Source organism: Oryzias melastigma, linkage group LG17, assembly GCF_002922805.2.
Source record: "Oryzias melastigma strain HK-1 linkage group LG17, ASM292280v2, whole genome shotgun sequence".
NCBI lineage: Eukaryota > Metazoa > Chordata > Actinopteri > Beloniformes > Adrianichthyidae > Oryzias > Oryzias melastigma.
In genome coordinates, this window is record NC_050528.1 from 24,164,825 (window position 1) to 24,181,793 (window position 16,969).

At 37.3% G+C, this 16,969-nt stretch overlaps 5 protein-coding genes across 7 annotated transcripts in view; 3 read left to right on the top strand and 2 right to left on the bottom strand.

Annotated features, from left to right (window-relative positions):
• LOC112147257 (histone-binding protein N1/N2) overlaps positions 1–323 on the bottom strand; it is a 4,528-nt gene extending 4,205 nt beyond the window's left edge. Inside the window, exons 1-2 of one of the 3 annotated variants that reach the window (XM_036216204.1) lie at positions 172–323; positions 8–78 (exon numbers count right to left, since the gene is read on the bottom strand). In XM_036216204.1, the coding sequence (XP_036072097.1) occupies positions 8–73 (66 nt within the window). In that variant the 5' untranslated portion in view covers positions 74–78; positions 172–323. The remainder of the gene's footprint in view (positions 1–7; positions 79–171) is intronic. The other 2 variants (XM_024273512.1, XM_024273511.2) reach the window with 2 other exon arrangements.
• Positions 324–3,301: 2,978 nt separating this feature from the next.
• Positions 3,302–5,570, top strand: prdx1 (peroxiredoxin 1). The gene is made up of 6 exons (XM_024273517.2): positions 3,302–3,447; positions 4,179–4,295; positions 4,390–4,543; positions 4,623–4,745; positions 4,839–4,969; positions 5,162–5,570. The coding sequence occupies exons 2-6, from the start codon at positions 4,190–4,192 to the stop codon at positions 5,242–5,244; spliced, it is 597 nt and encodes a 198-aa protein (XP_024129285.1). The 5' UTR covers positions 3,302–3,447; positions 4,179–4,189; the 3' UTR covers positions 5,245–5,570.
• Positions 5,571–6,340: 770 nt separating this feature from the next.
• zte38 (zebrafish testis-expressed 38) lies at positions 6,341–8,873 on the top strand. Its single transcript, XM_024273514.2, has 13 exons — positions 6,341–6,496; positions 6,589–6,666; positions 6,855–6,999; positions 7,150–7,213; positions 7,338–7,374; positions 7,472–7,492; positions 7,565–7,591; positions 7,668–7,735; positions 7,812–7,960; positions 8,043–8,260; positions 8,337–8,385; positions 8,467–8,507; positions 8,632–8,873. Exons 2-13 carry the CDS (start codon positions 6,619–6,621, stop codon positions 8,677–8,679), a joined length of 915 nt encoding a protein of 304 aa, XP_024129282.1. The 5' UTR covers positions 6,341–6,496; positions 6,589–6,618; the 3' UTR covers positions 8,680–8,873.
• aldh9a1b (aldehyde dehydrogenase 9 family, member A1b) lies at positions 8,697–15,138 on the bottom strand. The gene is made up of 12 exons (XM_024273513.2): positions 14,964–15,138; positions 14,666–14,873; positions 13,602–13,747; positions 13,245–13,374; positions 11,573–11,707; positions 10,876–11,072; positions 10,655–10,795; positions 10,393–10,581; positions 10,242–10,329; positions 10,020–10,161; positions 9,622–9,734; positions 8,697–9,256 (listed from the first exon to the last, which is right to left on the bottom strand). Exons 2-12 carry the CDS (start codon positions 14,844–14,846, stop codon positions 9,162–9,164), a joined length of 1,557 nt encoding a protein of 518 aa, XP_024129281.1. The 5' UTR covers positions 14,847–14,873; positions 14,964–15,138; the 3' UTR covers positions 8,697–9,161.
• A 130-nt stretch (positions 15,139–15,268) lies between these two features.
• uck2b (uridine-cytidine kinase 2b) overlaps positions 15,269–16,969 on the top strand; it is a gene marked incomplete in the record, with an annotated part of 5,820 nt that continues 4,119 nt past the window's right edge. The window contains 1 exon segment of the mRNA XM_024273516.1: positions 15,269–15,439. Coding sequence (XP_024129284.1) covers positions 15,335–15,439 — 105 coding nt within the window.

Here is a 16,969-nt window from a genome sequence, read left to right on the forward strand (position 1 = left end):
TCACCGCCTCCACAGCTTTCCCCATCACCAGGAACTTCTTCCCAGCGCCGATTAGTTTATTGGCCTCCTCCATGTGGTCTGAATGGGAAGGGAAAAAATTACTTTCAAAACTTTTCCCGCCATGAATCGGCTGAGAAAACACAGCTAGCACGTGTAAAAACATGTTCGTACCTTCGGAAATGCTCGCAGATAAGGTAAAAGAAAGACTCCGAACTGCTCCTCGCGCGCCGCTGAAAAGGAATGCTGCTGTTTCAATTTGGCGCGAAATAATCCTACGCTTCCCCGTTGACTTCCGGTCTTGTGGAGAGGCGCGGGAGTTTTCTTAAAGGTGCAACACAAAGTAAATCATACAATCTAATGCAATCTCATTAATTATCTCATTTTTTAATCGATTAATTCACCCTTTAGACAAATATTGGAGATTTGACTACATAAAGTGAAAACTGTCACTTTGACAATGATTTCACATCAATCTTTTAATAGCGCAGCCAGCGGCGCCCCCTACTGGTAGACAGGAGGACAACACACTTTCTGAAATTTCAACTTGACCAAAAAAAAGTTGTCTCGACTTTTCTGACTTTATCCATTCAATGTCCACTTCATGAGAAAATAGTCATTCAATCATTTGATATGAACCTTTATTATAGAAATTTCACAAAATCTACAATAATGTTAATATGAATATCAAGAACATGGGCAGGATTTAGCCCCTAGAAATAACTGGAATTAATGTGAAACATATTTATAATCTGGGGTTATTTCATTCACATTTTATTCATAAAGTAATTATCATACCTTTAGAGTTTTGTCTCTCAAATATTGTATTTCCACTTTCTTTTCATTTCTTTATTAATAATAAAACAAAATAAAATAAAATAAAATAAAATAAATTAAAATAAAATAAAATAAAATAAAATAAAATAAAATAAAATAAAGTAAAATAAAATAAAATAATATAAAATAGGCAGTGGGATGAACTAATTGAAACACAGAGTACACTACAGTCTTCTTCACCAGCATTTGAATACATGTGGTATGAGTTGTGAAAATGCAGCTTTTACTATGAGTTTATCAGTAATGTTCTATTTTCAACAGGATTCCTTATGGTAAAAATCTCAAAGCTTCTATAAAAGCTTTGAGGTATGGGTAAAACCTGCTACTTTATGTTTATGCATTTTTGCATATATCACTGGGATTTATGCCAAATGTGAGGAAATACATACAGTACAAAAAATAATAATAATAATAAAATTCTCCACCTTAACTCAGCTAACTTGCTGAGAACAGAGCTTGACCTAACACCCGTGCATATTTTGACTCTAGATTGCTTATTAACTTGTGCTTGCTCGTGTGTTCTGCAGGCTACAATCATGTCCTTGTTTCCTCTGAGTCTCTGGTCCTGCTGATTCCTTTGTGTCACCGCCTTGAAAAGACTAGACTCAACCTGGCACCCAATCAACCTCCTGCTGTTCATCTCCCCTGTTCCCCTGCTATTTCCTCATTAAACATTTTGCTTTATCAGATATAAATACCTGGAAAAACCTACTCTGCACTGGATGTAAGGATCTACATTTAAGATCGGGGTAAAAAGTGTGTTTAAAAAAGTTATCTGATGCAGAGAAATTGGTGATTTTTTTTTTTTTTAAATTAAAAACACAATAGACAGTGGAGTGGTTTTGTTTTCTTTAAATCATCAGGTTTGGAGACCTAGTAAACAGTTATATTTTCAAATCACTCTGCATTCACATTAGCTTTAAAATACATTATTTTTTTTATTTTTTTTTTAAAACAAAATCAACTAATATTCTAATAAAAATGTACCAGTTTTGTGTTTACTTATGGATAGATTGTAAATCTCAAATCAAACCAACTTCATTGTTTTCAAATTATGTTTTGAAGACATGAAACCATACACAAAAAAGGGGTGATTTGTAGAAATAACACAATGGAAACTTGTTGCTCCTAATTTTGGACCAGAATTCATATTTTTTGGCTGTTTCAACACAATTTCTGATAAGCTGATAAAAGGTTTACACCAAAATGACAGTGATTTCAATCATTTGGTAGTAGCAGTTCACCTGCTTGTAGATATGCTAGTTTAAAATATACATTTTCAGCATTTCAGTCCACCTTCACATCTGTGGAAAATTGTGTTTTGAAACCACACAGCTAAATGAAACCAGAATGATGGCCTCACAAGAGTCCCTCAAACGTATACGATCGATGTAGAGAAGCACACGCTCGCATTATGCAGATATTATGAGAAAGGGGATGAATGAATGCAGGACAGCGTTTGATCACGGGCTCAGAGTGGTGCTTCTAAAGGAGGGGTTTTGTGTGTTGCCCTCTCATCTGGTGCTTGAAGTGGCGCTATGGCAACAGCCTGCAAAGATGCAGATTGATTACAGCTGAAGGTGGAGGGCTTCAGCCATGACAGATCAAATAAACAGAACAATTTATTTACACTTTATTTACACTATTGCTTTTTTCTTCTCTTTCGAGGTGTGGTAAATATCAATCATGGGATCTGTAAACAGTTTTTGAGATCTGCCTTAAGGCAAAACAGATGAACGTGAGCATTTGCACAAGTATCATTATTCTAGGTGTTACAAAATCACTAAAAGTAAGGTGTCTAAATAAAGATGCAGACACAAGGTTGTCATTTGACAATGATTTGCAACCATTTTGGTTTTTACTGGAGCTATTTCCTTTTTTTTTTAAAAAAAGAGAAGACATTTGTTTTTTCTTTTATTTAATCATATTAAGGCTTTTTATTTAAGTAATGATCTTAGGAAAATCAGGACCATCCACAAGACGCTTCTTTCTGTGTGTAGATTATGTGCTCTGTTCCTGTTCCTTCGAGTAAATATTACACAGGAGAGGAAAGCAGGAAATGAAAAAGATAAATGACTTTGCCAGCAATATGGATAAGCACACAGTGTTGCAATAAACTGTTTGAAGAAAGGGAGTGAGATTTCCCAGAAACTTCTTAAGAAAATAAATGACGTGGCAAGAATTTTCCAAACTGTGAGGGTTTTATAAAGAGCATGGCCAAAGCAGGAAAAAAGGAGAGGAAGAGTTAAATATATATAGATATGGATAAATGAAGTGTGCATGCTGGTCTAATTTTAGACCACTTGACAAAAGTCATGAGAATTACTGAAAAAAACCTAAAGCTTTCTTTATTTTAGACAAATTAGTGGCTTCTTTATATAGAAATCTTTGGGGAAAAATTGTCATCTGCCACATCCTTCCCCTCAATGAACCAGCAGTTAAAAAGTGCAGAGTCATGCTGAGTCCTTCATTTCTTGAGGAAAGAAAAAGGAAGGGCTTTGTTCTCGTTCGGTCGATGGTATCGCGAGATTTGCCGCGCTTTATAAAATCTCCAGATGAAGTGCTGGAGCCTGTGCGCTTTCTGACCGTTGGTGTGGTGACATCCTCTGAGACGTGAGTACTGAAATACTTTCATCTTTTGTTTATTTTTACTCTGTTACTTTGGGTTTTTAATGCGTGTTTCCTGGATAGGTAGTTACGCTTTCTTAAAAAAAGAAAAAAACGTGAGTTTTTTTTTTTTTTTTTTTTTNNNNTCTGCTTCCGCTTGAGAGTTGATGTGAAAACCTAATAAGGACAATGAAATGATAAAGAATTTTATCATAACTTAAAAAAATAAACCCACAGCTTTAATGATTTTGGATTTCAAGCATTTTGTCCACTTAACTTGTTTTGAGCGCTGCGAGGCTGTGCAAACCTCTCGATTTACCAAGTTCCCCAAAACGCGGTGATCTTTCCGTAAAAGTAGAGCATAACAAAAAGAGGTGCCCGTTAAGCTGTAATAATTGCTAGTTTAAGTGCATACTGTCTAAATAACATTCCAAATGTGTTTCTTATTTTCCTTTGTCGAAGCATCAATCATTTTCTCTTCTTGACGCTTTTATTTTGAAAACCCCCCACTTCCATTCACAACCAGTTTGTTGTTTGTCTTACAATTTTGACTTCTGTATCGTGTTTTCTTTGCATTCTATTAAATGTAGATATCTAGATGATTATACGTTACATTTAAATGAGTAAAACTACTACTACTCCTAGTAGTATTTCCTCTTCCACAGGTGCACAGATTGATTCTTTTGCTGGTAAAAGAGGAAGGTTTTTCTGATTTACTTCCTCCTTCTGTATTTCAGTAAAGAGAAACATGTCAGCAGGAAACGCAAAGATTGGAAGCTTGGCTCCAGACTTTACAGCTAAAGCTGTTATGCCTGACGGCCAATTCAAGGACCTGAAGCTGTCAGATTATAGAGGTAAAAGTCCCCATCTTGCAAAACAATAATTAACACTGTGCAAGAGTGCTAATACCTTACTTACTGTTTTTCCTGTTTCACTCTTTTCAAACAGGAAAGTATGTAGTTTTTTTCTTCTACCCGCTGGACTTCACATTTGTGTGTCCCACTGAGATCATTGCCTTCAGCGACGCTGCTGATGACTTCAGGAAGATCGGATGTGAAGTCATCGCTGCCTCTGTGGACTCTCATTTCTCTCACTTTGCATGGTATTTCAAGATTTTTCTTTAAACATAATAATTTGCCCTTTAACTTTTTTCAACTCATTGAAATATTTTAATTTGAAAGGACAAACACACCACGGAAACAGGGCGGTCTGGGAACAATGAAGATTCCCCTGGTGTCTGACACGCGCCGCACCATCTCCACAGATTATGGGGTCCTGAAGGAAGATGAAGGCATTGCTTACAGGTGATGCAACTGTCAGGTTTGTTTGTGCACATACCTAACGGAGACCCTTCATTTTGATTAAAGGCTGCATTTTTTTTTCCTGCATAATTTTAGAGGTCTGTTCATCATTGACGACAAGGGGGTCCTGAGGCAAATCACCATCAACGACCTGCCAGTTGGACGCTCGGTTGAGGAGACCCTGCGTTTGGTTCAAGCGTTTCAGTTTACTGACAAGCATGGAGAAGGTATGATGTCACTACAGTCTCCACCTTGATGGCTTTTAATAATTATATTTATATTGAAACAAATATTTAAAGAAAATGAACATATACTTTGCAATTAAAAATTACTTTGCATTATAGAAAAACCTTTGTATTTTTATTTTACTGTCACCTTGTAATAGTAGAATCTACAGCTCATCAGTCTTATCTTTTCAGTCTGTCCAGCTGGCTGGAAACCAGGAAGTGACACTATCAAACCGGATGTCCAGAAGAGCAAAGACTTTTTCTCCAAACAGTAATGAAGACAAGACTTTAGTGTGCTGTAGGAGCTGTATTTTGAAATAGTATTTAGCACAATGTGTAGGTTTCCACTGTGCCTGTTTTGAAAAGGTCTCTTGTCTATGTGGTTAACGCTGTACTTGGACCAAAGTTTAGATGTTTGATTTGTCCTGTATTACAAAGAACTACATTCAGACTGACACTTAAATGTTTGCTGTTCTGCAAGTCCTTATTATTGTTACACAAATATTCCTACAGCCATTGTCATTGAAATTGACCTGTATGAACTGTTATGTTTTTCTAAGTGTAAGAGTATCTTAATAAAGAACAAATCAACTCATTGTAAGAAATATGTCACTCACTTTTTAAAAGGTATTAAAGATAAAAAAAAAAAATATGTAAATATATATATAAAAAAGCAATTCATTATTTTGAATGTCTACATGATGCTATAATTTAAACTGGCATCAGTGGAAACATCCATATCAAACCAAAAAATGTGATAACACTTTATTAAACCAAATCTAAGCAAAATAATATGGTCCTTGCCATCAGTACCTGATGCTGTGGGCCATAATAAAATATCCTCCTGCTCTCAAGGATTAATTTAATGAAACTTGACAAGTAATACATTTAGCTGGCAACTAGAAATAAAAATGAGCATGTATGTAAAAAGACAAATGAAACTAATTCTTATTTGGTCTTAGCTTAATAAATAAAACATCCTACACTATTTATTTTACTGTATAGATTTAAAAAAAGGACAATTTTGGCGGTGCATCCCATAAAAATAATACAGCAAGTGAATAAGAAGTAGGTTAACAAATGGCAAAAATTAACAGAAAAGATTACTTATCAAACAGGGAAGTATAGCGTGCCCCTGTATTGTAGCGTTGGGAATATGAATATTGAGTGTCACAAAATTGAAATTCAGTGATAAATCCCCCAAAATTAGGAGAAATCTTTCTTACTCTGCATTAGATAATACAGTTATAAGTAAAGACTTATTACCTTTAATTACTAACAATTAATTAAAAAGTCAAGAAATAAAATGTTCTATACTTTTATTATCAAAGCTTAAAAACTTAATTAAAAAAAAACGCTCAACATAAATAGCAGCCATAAAATAATCACGTAAACTTTCCGCGCGGGAAGATGATGACGCAACCTCATTAGCTATTTTTTCCCCAATGGCTAGCTATTTCAACCGCAGCTAATTTCACTTTAACATCTCAATAGTGTTTAGAATCCGAAAATATCTATACTTATCAGGTAAAGTTTTATGTAATTATAACACAGTTATCACTAAAACTACAGCTTGTGCGTTGAGAGATATTAATGCGCATTCTTTTGCTAACGTTTAGGTTTAGCTAACTAGCTGTTAGCAAGAAAAAATGACGTCTGGGAAGGTCTGCGTGAGAAACAAGGAGAAAACGTCAGAGGTTTGAACTTTTTAATTTTAATACTATTATTTTATATTTATGAATCAAATGACTTTTCTATTTTCGTTCATATTAACTGGTAGTATAAGTATTTAACAGTATCCTCAAAGTATACAACTTTGGTGCTTTCTCTTTAAAACCATGTGCCTTTTTATTTATTTTATTCTTTTTTAAATATACATTTTAAGTGGCCAGGGTTGTTCCTGAACGAGCTGAAAACCAAGAAAGAATCTCTGATATTTGTCAAGAGGATGATTGCTGTGGCTGTGTCCTCCATCACCTATCTTAGAGGGATTTTCCCTGAATATGCCTACAGATCTAGATATCTGGCAGGTGAGTACACTAGCCAATAATATGAAGTCAGTGAGAGAAAAAAAAATCTAGAAAATGTTTTAATCAATATTGATTTGCTGTTGTGGATTTTTAGGGGGTTTTACTTAAACAGTAAAAACTTGATTTGCATTCTTTTCTTCTCTTTGGCAGACATGTGCATCAAAGTCTTGCATGAAAACGGAAACACCCCAGGCGCTAGTAAAGTTGTGAAGTGGTGAAAATAATTTACACCTTGAACCAAAATAAAGTTTTATTTGGTTGCTAGAAGAGCTTGTAGCTCCCAAACTTAGATGGTAAATTCTTAACTTGATTTTTCTTCCCTAAAATGTTTTTTTTAGGTTGATGGGATCCTTTGATGCACTGGAGAAACAGTATGTAAGTCATTACCTGAGTGCACCTCTTTTTTTGCCAGTGTGATATTTCTGTTATGAGTGTAAGCTCTTAATATTGTTAAATGTTTTCACGTTACCAGCTGCAGGTTATATCCATTGGGGTAAGTACATGCAAAGACACAACTTGTTAAAAAAAAATCTACAGCCAAAGCTGATAGCTCGTTCTAATCCAGGTGTACACCGATCCTGAAAATCCTAACGTGAGTAAGCTCTGAATATCTCATTTTTTAAATTAATGTTAATAAATAAATACATTACATTTGTTTTACATTACAGTGCATCATCGAGGCCTATCAGTTCAACTTCAGATACACTGAAAAAGGACCAGAAATGGACATTCTCAGGTTTGGATTGTGAACGTATTTGCACCTTTCATGTGTTGACTCACTCTGTGTTGAATGAAGTTCTGTTCAATGGCAGGAACAAAAATGTGGAAATGCAGGTGACGCTTGAAAACACCAAGCAAGCCTCGGTGCTGCTCATCAGGAAGCTCTTCCTGCTCATGCAGAACTTGGATGCCCTTCCTAACAAAGTCTACCTCACCATGAAGCTCTACTACTACGACGACAGTGAGGGACTTTGGGGCTCTTTGTTTTGGGTTTTACATTTTAAGTAGATTTTATATTTTCCTGCTCTGTTTTACTTCCAAAGTCACTCCTGCAGACTATCAACCTCCAGGCTTCAAGGAGGGGGTGTACGATCACCTGTGGTTTGAAGGAATGCCTGTGCACTTCAAGGTGGGCGAGGTGCACACATCTTATCACGCTTTGAGAGTCCAAGTGTCTGTGGAGCAAAGCCAGGTGGAGAAGCTTCAAAGAAGAGATTACCTGAAGGAGAGTAAGCCAGTTTCTGTGGATGAGGAAAAGAAGGTAAGCTCAGAAGGGCTGGTGTGAAGAGGCCGCACAAGCACATGATCCCAGATCTGACAGTTTGCTTTTTTTTAAGGCTTCTTCCAAGAAAATCGACACCGAGGGGGATTTTCCTTCTGAGGACGGTAAGGCTGCTTAAAAAAAACAACAAAAAAACTGTCTGTTTGTATACTGTTTAGTATTTACTCTCCACATCTCCTTTGAAGAGTCAGCACAGTTCAAGAAACCTGCGAGACCTCTTCAAAAGGTACAATCCTATCATGAGTTTTGTAGACAAAACAGATAAACACATCATGGTGGAGTTCCTCATGTATTGCCGTTTTAGTCAAGTATGCAGGAAATACATTTATTTTATTTTTCTGTTTTCTCAGAGAAGAGCAGCAACCAAAACTCTGGCGACGAAGAAACGACGAGTTTAGACCACCAGACAAGTGCCGGAGTTTCATTAGCATTTTATTGTGATGCTTACAAACACAGTTCATGTCAGGTTTGTAGTGTTTTGGCACTGTTTGGTAAAAAAAAAAAAAACATGAGTTTAAGTTCATTTGTTTGCTTTATGTTTAAACTAGTTCAGGTGACGAGTTTCAGAAATAAAGATTATTGCAAAGATCAACATTCTACGAAAGTCTCATTCATAATAAATTATCAAAAATCAGGCATCCTTCAGTTGATACTAAACTAGTCATTCATTTAGTTCATCAGATATTGCTTCAATGAAACATCAGCTTAAAAAAATCAGTCTTGTCTATCATAAAAAAATCATAAAAAATTCGATTTCCAAATGCACTTCATCAATCATAGTTTCTTTCTTCGTGATAGTCCACAGTGGAGGCTCTTTAAACATGGTAGACTGGCTCAGATCATCAGTTTGAGTCTCTGATTAGAAGCTGCAGCTTCTGCTCTAGAACAGGCTGTCTACATCTCCCATCTCCACAAACACCGTCTTCATTTGGGAGTAGAACTCAATCGTCACCTGGCCGTTCTCCCGTCCTATTCCTGCGCAATGCAAAGATTAGAAAGCAGAAACAACAGCATCAAACATGTTAGTACTTTTTACACTTCAAGTGCATTAGTCAAAAAGTCATTAATGCAAACTTATTGGGAAACATTCTCAAAAAGGATTTATAAAAGCAAAGGATTGAGCGTTACCATATATATTTTTTTGGGTAGTTGTGCATGTTTTTTCCACATCTTTTGGCATTTATTTTACACTGCAATGTGTTCTGCATCCTGATTGGCTGTAGACCATTATAAATCAATGTGTTCATTTTCCTAAATCCACATAAATCTTCAATTGGGATAAGTAGATCTTTGTTTTCATTCTATAACACGGGACTTATGAAAATGCAGAGTTTTTTTACCTGACATTTTGAAGCCTCCAAACGGCACCTCCACAGGAGTGACGTTGTAGTTGTTGATGAAACAGGAGCCGGCCTTTAGCTGCTCGACCACTCGGTGGGCTCGCCTCACATCCCTGGTTGGAGCAGATAAAGGGTAAGAATTGTGGACATGTTTACTCATTCACCAAACTTCCTAAAGACCATCAAGAATGAGCTCCTATTTGGAATTAAACAAATATTCTCGTCTTTATTTCTGAATCCATATGCATCAGTTGATGGAATGCAGCACATTGGCAAATTCCATGTTTTTGTCAACCTGTGAGTTTTGTTGAGCATACTTTATTCAGGCATGCATGTAAACAGTCATGGATGCTGCTGCACATTCGTCAGTCAGCTGCAGCCGTCTCTGACAAACCAACCTGGTGAAGACGCCTGCAGCCAGTCCCAGTGCCGTGTCGTTGGCTCTCTGCAGCACCTCCTCTTCTGTTTCGAAGGACAGCACAGACATGACAGGACCGAAGATTTCCTCCTTCACGCAGGTCATTTCATCCGTGCAGTTCCCTAAGTGATGTACGACAGACGGGGATCTTTGTAAAGAAATAATGGGGAAACTCGAATGCTTAAAAAGAAGTACGACCTACCAAGAACACATGGACTCATGTAGTAACCGCCTTTGAGTTTGGGATCTGATGGGACGAAAGGTTCTCCTCCGCACAACACCGTGGCTCCCTAACAGCAAATGAACATCAGGGTCGAAAGCAAACAGATTCCTAATTGTAGAAATTCTGTTACCTCTTTCTTTGCTTGCTCAACATAGGATAAGACTTTGTCTAGATGGGGTCTGCTGACCAGCGCTCCCATTCTGGTGCTCTCTAACAGAGGGTCTCCTATGGAGATGGCTTGAGTCCTTTTCACCACCTCCTCCATAAACTCAGGCAGGATATCCTTCTGCACGAAAACCCTTGTCCCGTTGCTGCAGACCTTTGAAACAAACGGAAAAATGCTGATGAATCCATTTCATAGTTATAATCCAAACCAGGAGACTTGGCCTCACCTGGCCTTGAGAGAGGAAGTTGGCCATGAGCGCCCCCCTCACAGCATTCTCCACATCACTGTCCTCAAAGATGATCAGAGGGGATTTCCCCCCGAGCTCCAGTGTCACAGGTTTGATCCCTTTAGATGCCATCTCCATGATCTGATTCACACGTGAGAACATTCAGAACACACAGAACTCAATAACATAGAATGTTTCTTTCTAGGTTTGTCGTCTGTGACCTTCTGTCCTGTGGGCACGCTCCCGGTGAAAGACACTTTGGCTATATCAGGGTGGTGGCAGAGCAGGGTGCCAGTCTCCTGACCACCCTGGACCACGTTGAACAGCCCCTCCGGAGCGCCGGCCTGTGCGTAGATCTCTGCCAGTAAGACCGCCGTCACAGGTGTCACCGGTGATGGCTTAAAGACCATGGAGTTACCTGGAACACATGATAACTGTTTGACTCATTTGAATGAAGTCTGCCAAAACAAGAGAAATGTCCTTGAGCGCCATCTACAGGCAAGTTTTCACATTTCTTAGTATGAGCTCATTGCAGCCAAATTCATTCAAGCCCCACTCTGGTGAAAATTGTGTTTTTGAGGACATACAAAGAAAATGAAGCTCAAAATTGCAGTTCTGAGTATTCCTTCATTCAAATTGTTGCAAATCAGGAGTAGACAAAGATATGTTGTAGCAAAAAGATCATATTTGTTACTTAGAAAACACGCTGGAAAGCCCCCAGAACTGCTGCTCCACAGAAATTATGTCCTAGAAAATGACTTTTTTTTTTTTTAAATTTTGGCTAAAAAAATAACATAATCATAAATAAAAGACCTATATTGAAATCAACCAAAAGACTGTCCAATTGGAGTCTGTCTTTAATATGTACTCATTTCAAAAATGTTTGATTATTTCCAGTGACAGGAGAGTCCTCCTCACCACAGGCCAGGGCTGGAGCCGACTTCCATGCAACGATCTGAAAGGGGTAATTCCAAGCCCCAATGCCAGCACACACTCCCAGGGGCTCCCTGCGGGTGTAGGCGAAGGATCCTCCAGCCAACTGGACATGCTGGCCTTAAAAAAAGAGGTCGACAAAGGTCGGATGAACAAATTGAAACCACCAGTTAGGTTCTTGTGGATTAAGTTGGCATAAACACCCATGTTGGGACATTGGTTCTTTAACTGTCACGTCCTTCAGTTTTCACTTCACTATAAGTATTAGTATTCACTTTTGGATTTATACTTTTCTTTTAGCTGTGTTGCAGCTCCTATTTAAATATTTTTACTCAAATAGGTTAAACAACTTCCCCTTTTATTAAAACTACCACACATAATTTCAAGGAATACTCTTTAAATAGCAGTCTAAGTTTTAGAAAATATACATTTATAGAAATGCTTTTTCTTATTACTTAAAAAATATTAAAGCCATGTGGCTTTAAATGTTTTTCAGTCCTGGACAGGCCAAAAAAGCAACAAAATTGATTTGATTGTATTAGTATTAGTAAAGAAGTAAATACTCCCTCAGCAAACTTTTATGTCCATAAATGTACATGCATAAATAACATAATTTATTAAAACCAAAACATATTTTACAAAATCTAGCCTCTATTAACTAATAAGTGCTGTTCTGAGTTACTCATAAAAGTGGGTGTTTTATTATTTGATTTTTTTTTTCTTCAAACAGACGTTTCGTTATATAATTAAAATATAACTGTTCATTCTGGGGAACTTTGTTCCATTTTAGACAAAATCAATACAATCTAAATTTAAATTATAAGTTTTTTTTCTAGTAACTTTATTTACATTTATTCATATTAAATCATACTATAAAATAGGGATTTTAAGTTGCCAAAAAAAGTCTAGCACAGGGGTTTGCAACCTTTAACATCCTAAGAGCCATTCAGGTCGATTTCTTATGGACCACAACCCAGTAGAAGTCACAAACTCTAATTTCCCCTTTTAGAAATACAAAACACCGGTTTGTGTTCACAGTGTTTTTACCATTATGATCTATATGAATGACTATTGTTCCTTTCAAAATAAAAGACACCCTGTGCCACATAAGATCATCTCATTGCAGCACATTTAGTGGTAGGTAGTGTAATATCAGATGAAATCTAAAAAACTGTTTGTTTTACCTTTTATTGTGCATCTCAACTATAAATATGTAAATCTTACTGCATAAAATTCAATCAAAGCTAATTAAATGACCCCTACAGTATAAAGGTGCACTTAGAATTTGTTAAAAAAAAATCCCCCTTATAATCCAGTGCAACTTAAGTATGAATTCTGACCTCAAACTGATTTCCTGTAACGCACGGAACTCAAAAATCTGTCAGTGTTTTAATATAACTTTGGTGAACTATGAAGGATTGGTAGAGAATTACTACTACTACAGTCAGGAACCTTATGGAGTGAAGTGTTGATTAAAGTTTTGACTTTGTTTTTTCTTTTACCTTACTACTTAATCACTTTTCAGTTACTTTTCAAAACTATTTTGAAAAAAAAAATAATAATAACCAGAGAGCCACAATGGAGCAGCTCTGTTGCTTTTGGTTGCAGAGTATGTAAGAAGTATTTGAAGTAAACTGAACATGCATTTTGTGCCAACCTGCCAGAGTACTGGCCACTCCTGCATAATATTCTATGCAGAGTCTTGCAGAATCCACATCCAGGCGGGCTTCTGTGATGGACTTCCCATTGTTGACCACCTCCATCTCAGCAATCTCCTCTCTCCTGCTCTAAGTAAAACCACAGCAAATGCTAACAAATGCATTCAAGCTGACCCAAAACTAGAACAAGAAACAGCTTTCCTTCTATGCAGTATCATACAAAATACTTTAGTAAGCAATATTACCTCGGCCTGTCCTCATAGCATGACTACAAAAGTAAAAACAATGCCACAATACAACTAGTTACACTGCTTAAGTGTGTGTGTTTTGTGTGTTTTGTTTTTGTTGTTTCATACCTCAATTAAGTGGGCGGCATCGATCATGACCCTCGCTCTCTCCATCCCAGACATTTTGCTCCAGTAGCCAAATGCTGACTTGGCAGCCTTGACAGCCTGATTGACCTCATCAGCACCACAAAGCTCCAAATGGCACAAAACACATCCTGCAAATGGAAACAAGGAGAATGTAAAGGAAACTTAGACAGACAACAATGATTAGTTTATATAGTTCCTCTTTTTATATACGCATATTGTTATTAAAGGTTTAAAGACAAATGGATTTGTAGATCTGCACAATCCATGGGAACCCAGACTTAGGTCTCATTGTGGCTACAGTGCTCCCCCCCCCCAAATAAGTACCGTATTTTTCGGACTATAAGTCGCACCGGAGTATAAGTCGCAGGGGCCAAAAAATGCATAATGAAGAAGAAAAAACCCTATATAAGTCGCACTGGAGTATAAGTCGCATTTTTTTCAAGTAATTTATTTTACAAACTGGTTGAAAAAAACGATATTACATCATCCTGGAAGGTAAGTTATAACATTCATAAGTGAATAGAAAACAGCCTGAATATGTGTCAACACATATTCACATATTAGCATCATGAAAAAAACAAAAAGGTGTAGCATTTATATAACATAACAGTTTTATTTAACTATAGCCTCAAGAACTCATCAACTTTGTATCTTTACTGTAATTAATTGTACGCAATCTCACTCCATATCACTAAATCCCTTAAATTCTTCGTCCTCTGTGTCACGTCTGAATAACTGAAGTAAATAAAGTAATTGCATAGATCACCATAAGAGGGCACTCTAGACTTACGGTCCATATCTCATCATTAAAAATTCGTATATAAGTCGCACTGGAGTATAAGTCGCAGGGACATTCAATCTATGAAAAAAAACGCGACTTATAGTCCGGAAAATACGGTATATCTATTCGTATAAATTTCAATTATAATGGTCAAGAAAGTCACATTTCATAAGCATTTATGACATAAAACATGGCGAATTAAAGATCATAAGACAGTCATGGTCAAAGTCCAGATTTAGCAGAGAAGAGTCACAGTGTGCATTACCTGTTGCTGGTTCATATACATTCTCCTTGCTGCATTTCTTTTGAACAGCCCTCCTCTTCCCAGCCCAGAAGTTTAAGGGGTCTGTGATGGTCACCGAGCCCGAAGACAGGCACCGTACAGCCGAGGTGACAAGCACTGCCGCCCGCCTTCGCGAGGACGCAGCCAGCCTTTGAAGAAGCATGCTAGTTTTATCCGAGCCGTATCAAACCTAAAGAATGACAGGTAAGACGTGAAGAACTGACATGAGAACAACTACATTTTCTTCCTGTAACTGGAGATATTTAAGTTCATAACTTACGTAAAGTCGCCTTATCTTTAAGAGGTTTTCATCTGTTTGTGGTAGAAACTCAGAAAACGGAGCATAACATAAGTTTTCAGACCTGCAGCTGAGGGGGCAGGGATACGTCACAGAATTCCATTGGAACGTAAAAGCCGATTTGCTAGTGGAGCTGTCAATCACTCATGAAATTTTAAGAAACGCTTTGGGATTTTTTTTTAAATTTCTTATACTCTAATTTAGCACAAATTAATACAAATGTATATATAATTTACATTACATAAAAATGAAAATTGTAAAAAAAATAAAATTTTCCTGTAGCGTGGAGTTGTGGGAGGAGCTTCGTCACAATGATCTTCCACGCACAGCCGCTCTAACAGCTCATTGCAAGCATGGCCGGGGACAGCGAGACTCTTCTTAAAGACCATGGCGAGAATACCAACGGTGTCCGGCAGCCTTTCCTCATCGGTGTCTCCGGTGGCACTGCCAGTGGCAAGGTTGGCACTCTGTCGTGTTTAGATTTGTTTCATTCATTTTTTTTTTTATCAAACGTGGCTGAGTCTCGCCCTGTTGCCGGATGCTAACGCTAGTTGGACCGCGTGGCTGTAATGACGCAAAGCTGAACCTTCATCGTCAGTCCAGTCATTTTTTCCCTTTCTGACTTTGAAGCACTACCGTTTTACAGTAGCCACGTGTCACTGTACGCAAAATCTAAAATAATTAGGATCTTCTTTCACAGCTGTGATTTTTGTTAGCTCTCCTAGCTAAATTCCATCACATGTAAGCTAGCAGTGCCGTATGCTCTCAAACAAAAGCCGGGCTTCATTCTTCGAGCTGTTCCATCTTTTTGTAAACAATAGACGCCAACTTGTTAAAGAAGAAAACATTTTCACTGACATTTAATTCAATATCTATTTAAACCCCAATGTATATCATATACTTTTAAGTTTAGCTCGCTTTAAACGTGTAAATGTCAAAGATACCAATCTGTGGGAAAGACGAGCTTCGCCCACGCGCCCTTATTGTTGGTTTGAACCTGCTCTGCGCACACAGTTAAATTTAGAACGCTCTTTCTTTGAATGGTACCGGTTTTATTGATTGTAGAAGCAACAGCTGACTCACTGAGTGTGGCAAAACGCAGACGTCATCACATTTCTCATAAGTCAGCATTGATTATATTCCAAGATTAGTCTAAACATTACATGATCCAATGTCTGTACTGTAATGTCTGTCTTGTATGTAAAGATCCTTTTCTGTGTCAATGTTTTCACTACAGAATTGCAGACTTAAAAATGTTATAAAGCATGGAAAAAATAGCCTAGTTTATTCCCATCATATTCTCTCCATACTGGTGCCATCAAGGATTTCCAATATTTTCTTGGTTAAAATGATCGATTAAAAATCATTTTTTCTCTCAATGAATTAATGCGAGGAATTCTACCTTGAAGCGTTGCCAGGTCAAACATGGTCATGTCATGACATGCCTTATCGCTCACGAATGCTGCAGATGGCAGGGACTCACCGCAGAAGTGGGACATCCAGATTTCATTGTTGCACAATTTTATTTTTTGGAGGGGGTCGCACAAAGCAGCAAATCAGGCTGTTGGAAATGTCCAGTCATCACTGGGTTAGACTCTTTCAGTGGAGGGGAGGTCAGTGCGGACACAAGCACATAGCCAGGGGGAGCATAGATCATGTTTAGACTTCATCTCCATCCTGTCACATATGTCATTTTCCTAGAGCTTTTTCTTCACAAAGGAAAACAAATGCATAAATGAGGAAAAAAAATGTAAAGGTACAAGAATAAAGTTGCACAATTATTTAAAAAAGACAGTTTTCTGAAAATACAATCATTTATGACTTCAATAATTGTAATTTTGCAAAGAACCAGTCATACTTTTTCAAAAATAAAGTTGGACTTTTATGAAAAAATGTCAAGCAGATTCTGCAACATTCTTGAGTGCGACGTCAACCAATTTCTCTGAATTGTCTGCAACAAAGTAAATGGGCTATGTTTGTCTGTAGCG

Coding starts and splice junctions, on each gene's coding strand:
- prdx1 (XM_024273517.2), top strand. CDS start 4,190: ATGTCAGCAGGAAACGCAAAGATTGGAAGCTTGGCTCCAGACTTTACA. Junction 4,296..4,389: donor GAAGCTGTCAGATTATAGAG/GTAAAAGTCCCC, acceptor CTTTTCAAACAG/GAAAGTATGTAGTTTTTTTC. Junction 4,970..5,161: donor TACTGACAAGCATGGAGAAG/GTATGATGTCAC, acceptor TTATCTTTTCAG/TCTGTCCAGCTGGCTGGAAA.
- zte38 (XM_024273514.2), top strand. CDS start 6,619: ATGACGTCTGGGAAGGTCTGCGTGAGAAACAAGGAGAAAACGTCAGAG. Junction 7,592..7,667: donor CCGATCCTGAAAATCCTAAC/GTGAGTAAGCTC, acceptor TTTACATTACAG/TGCATCATCGAGGCCTATCA. Junction 7,961..8,042: donor GCTCTACTACTACGACGACA/GTGAGGGACTTT, acceptor TTACTTCCAAAG/TCACTCCTGCAGACTATCAA.
- aldh9a1b (XM_024273513.2), bottom strand. CDS start 14,846: ATGCTTCTTCAAAGGCTGGCTGCGTCCTCGCGAAGGCGGGCGGCAGTG. Junction 11,708..13,244: donor AGTGGCCAGTACTCTGGCAG/GTTGGCACAAAA, acceptor TCTTTTTTTAAG/GCCAGCATGTCCAGTTGGCT. Junction 11,073..11,572: donor GGCTCCAGCCCTGGCCTGTG/GTGAGGAGGACT, acceptor CATGTGTTCCAG/GTAACTCCATGGTCTTTAAG.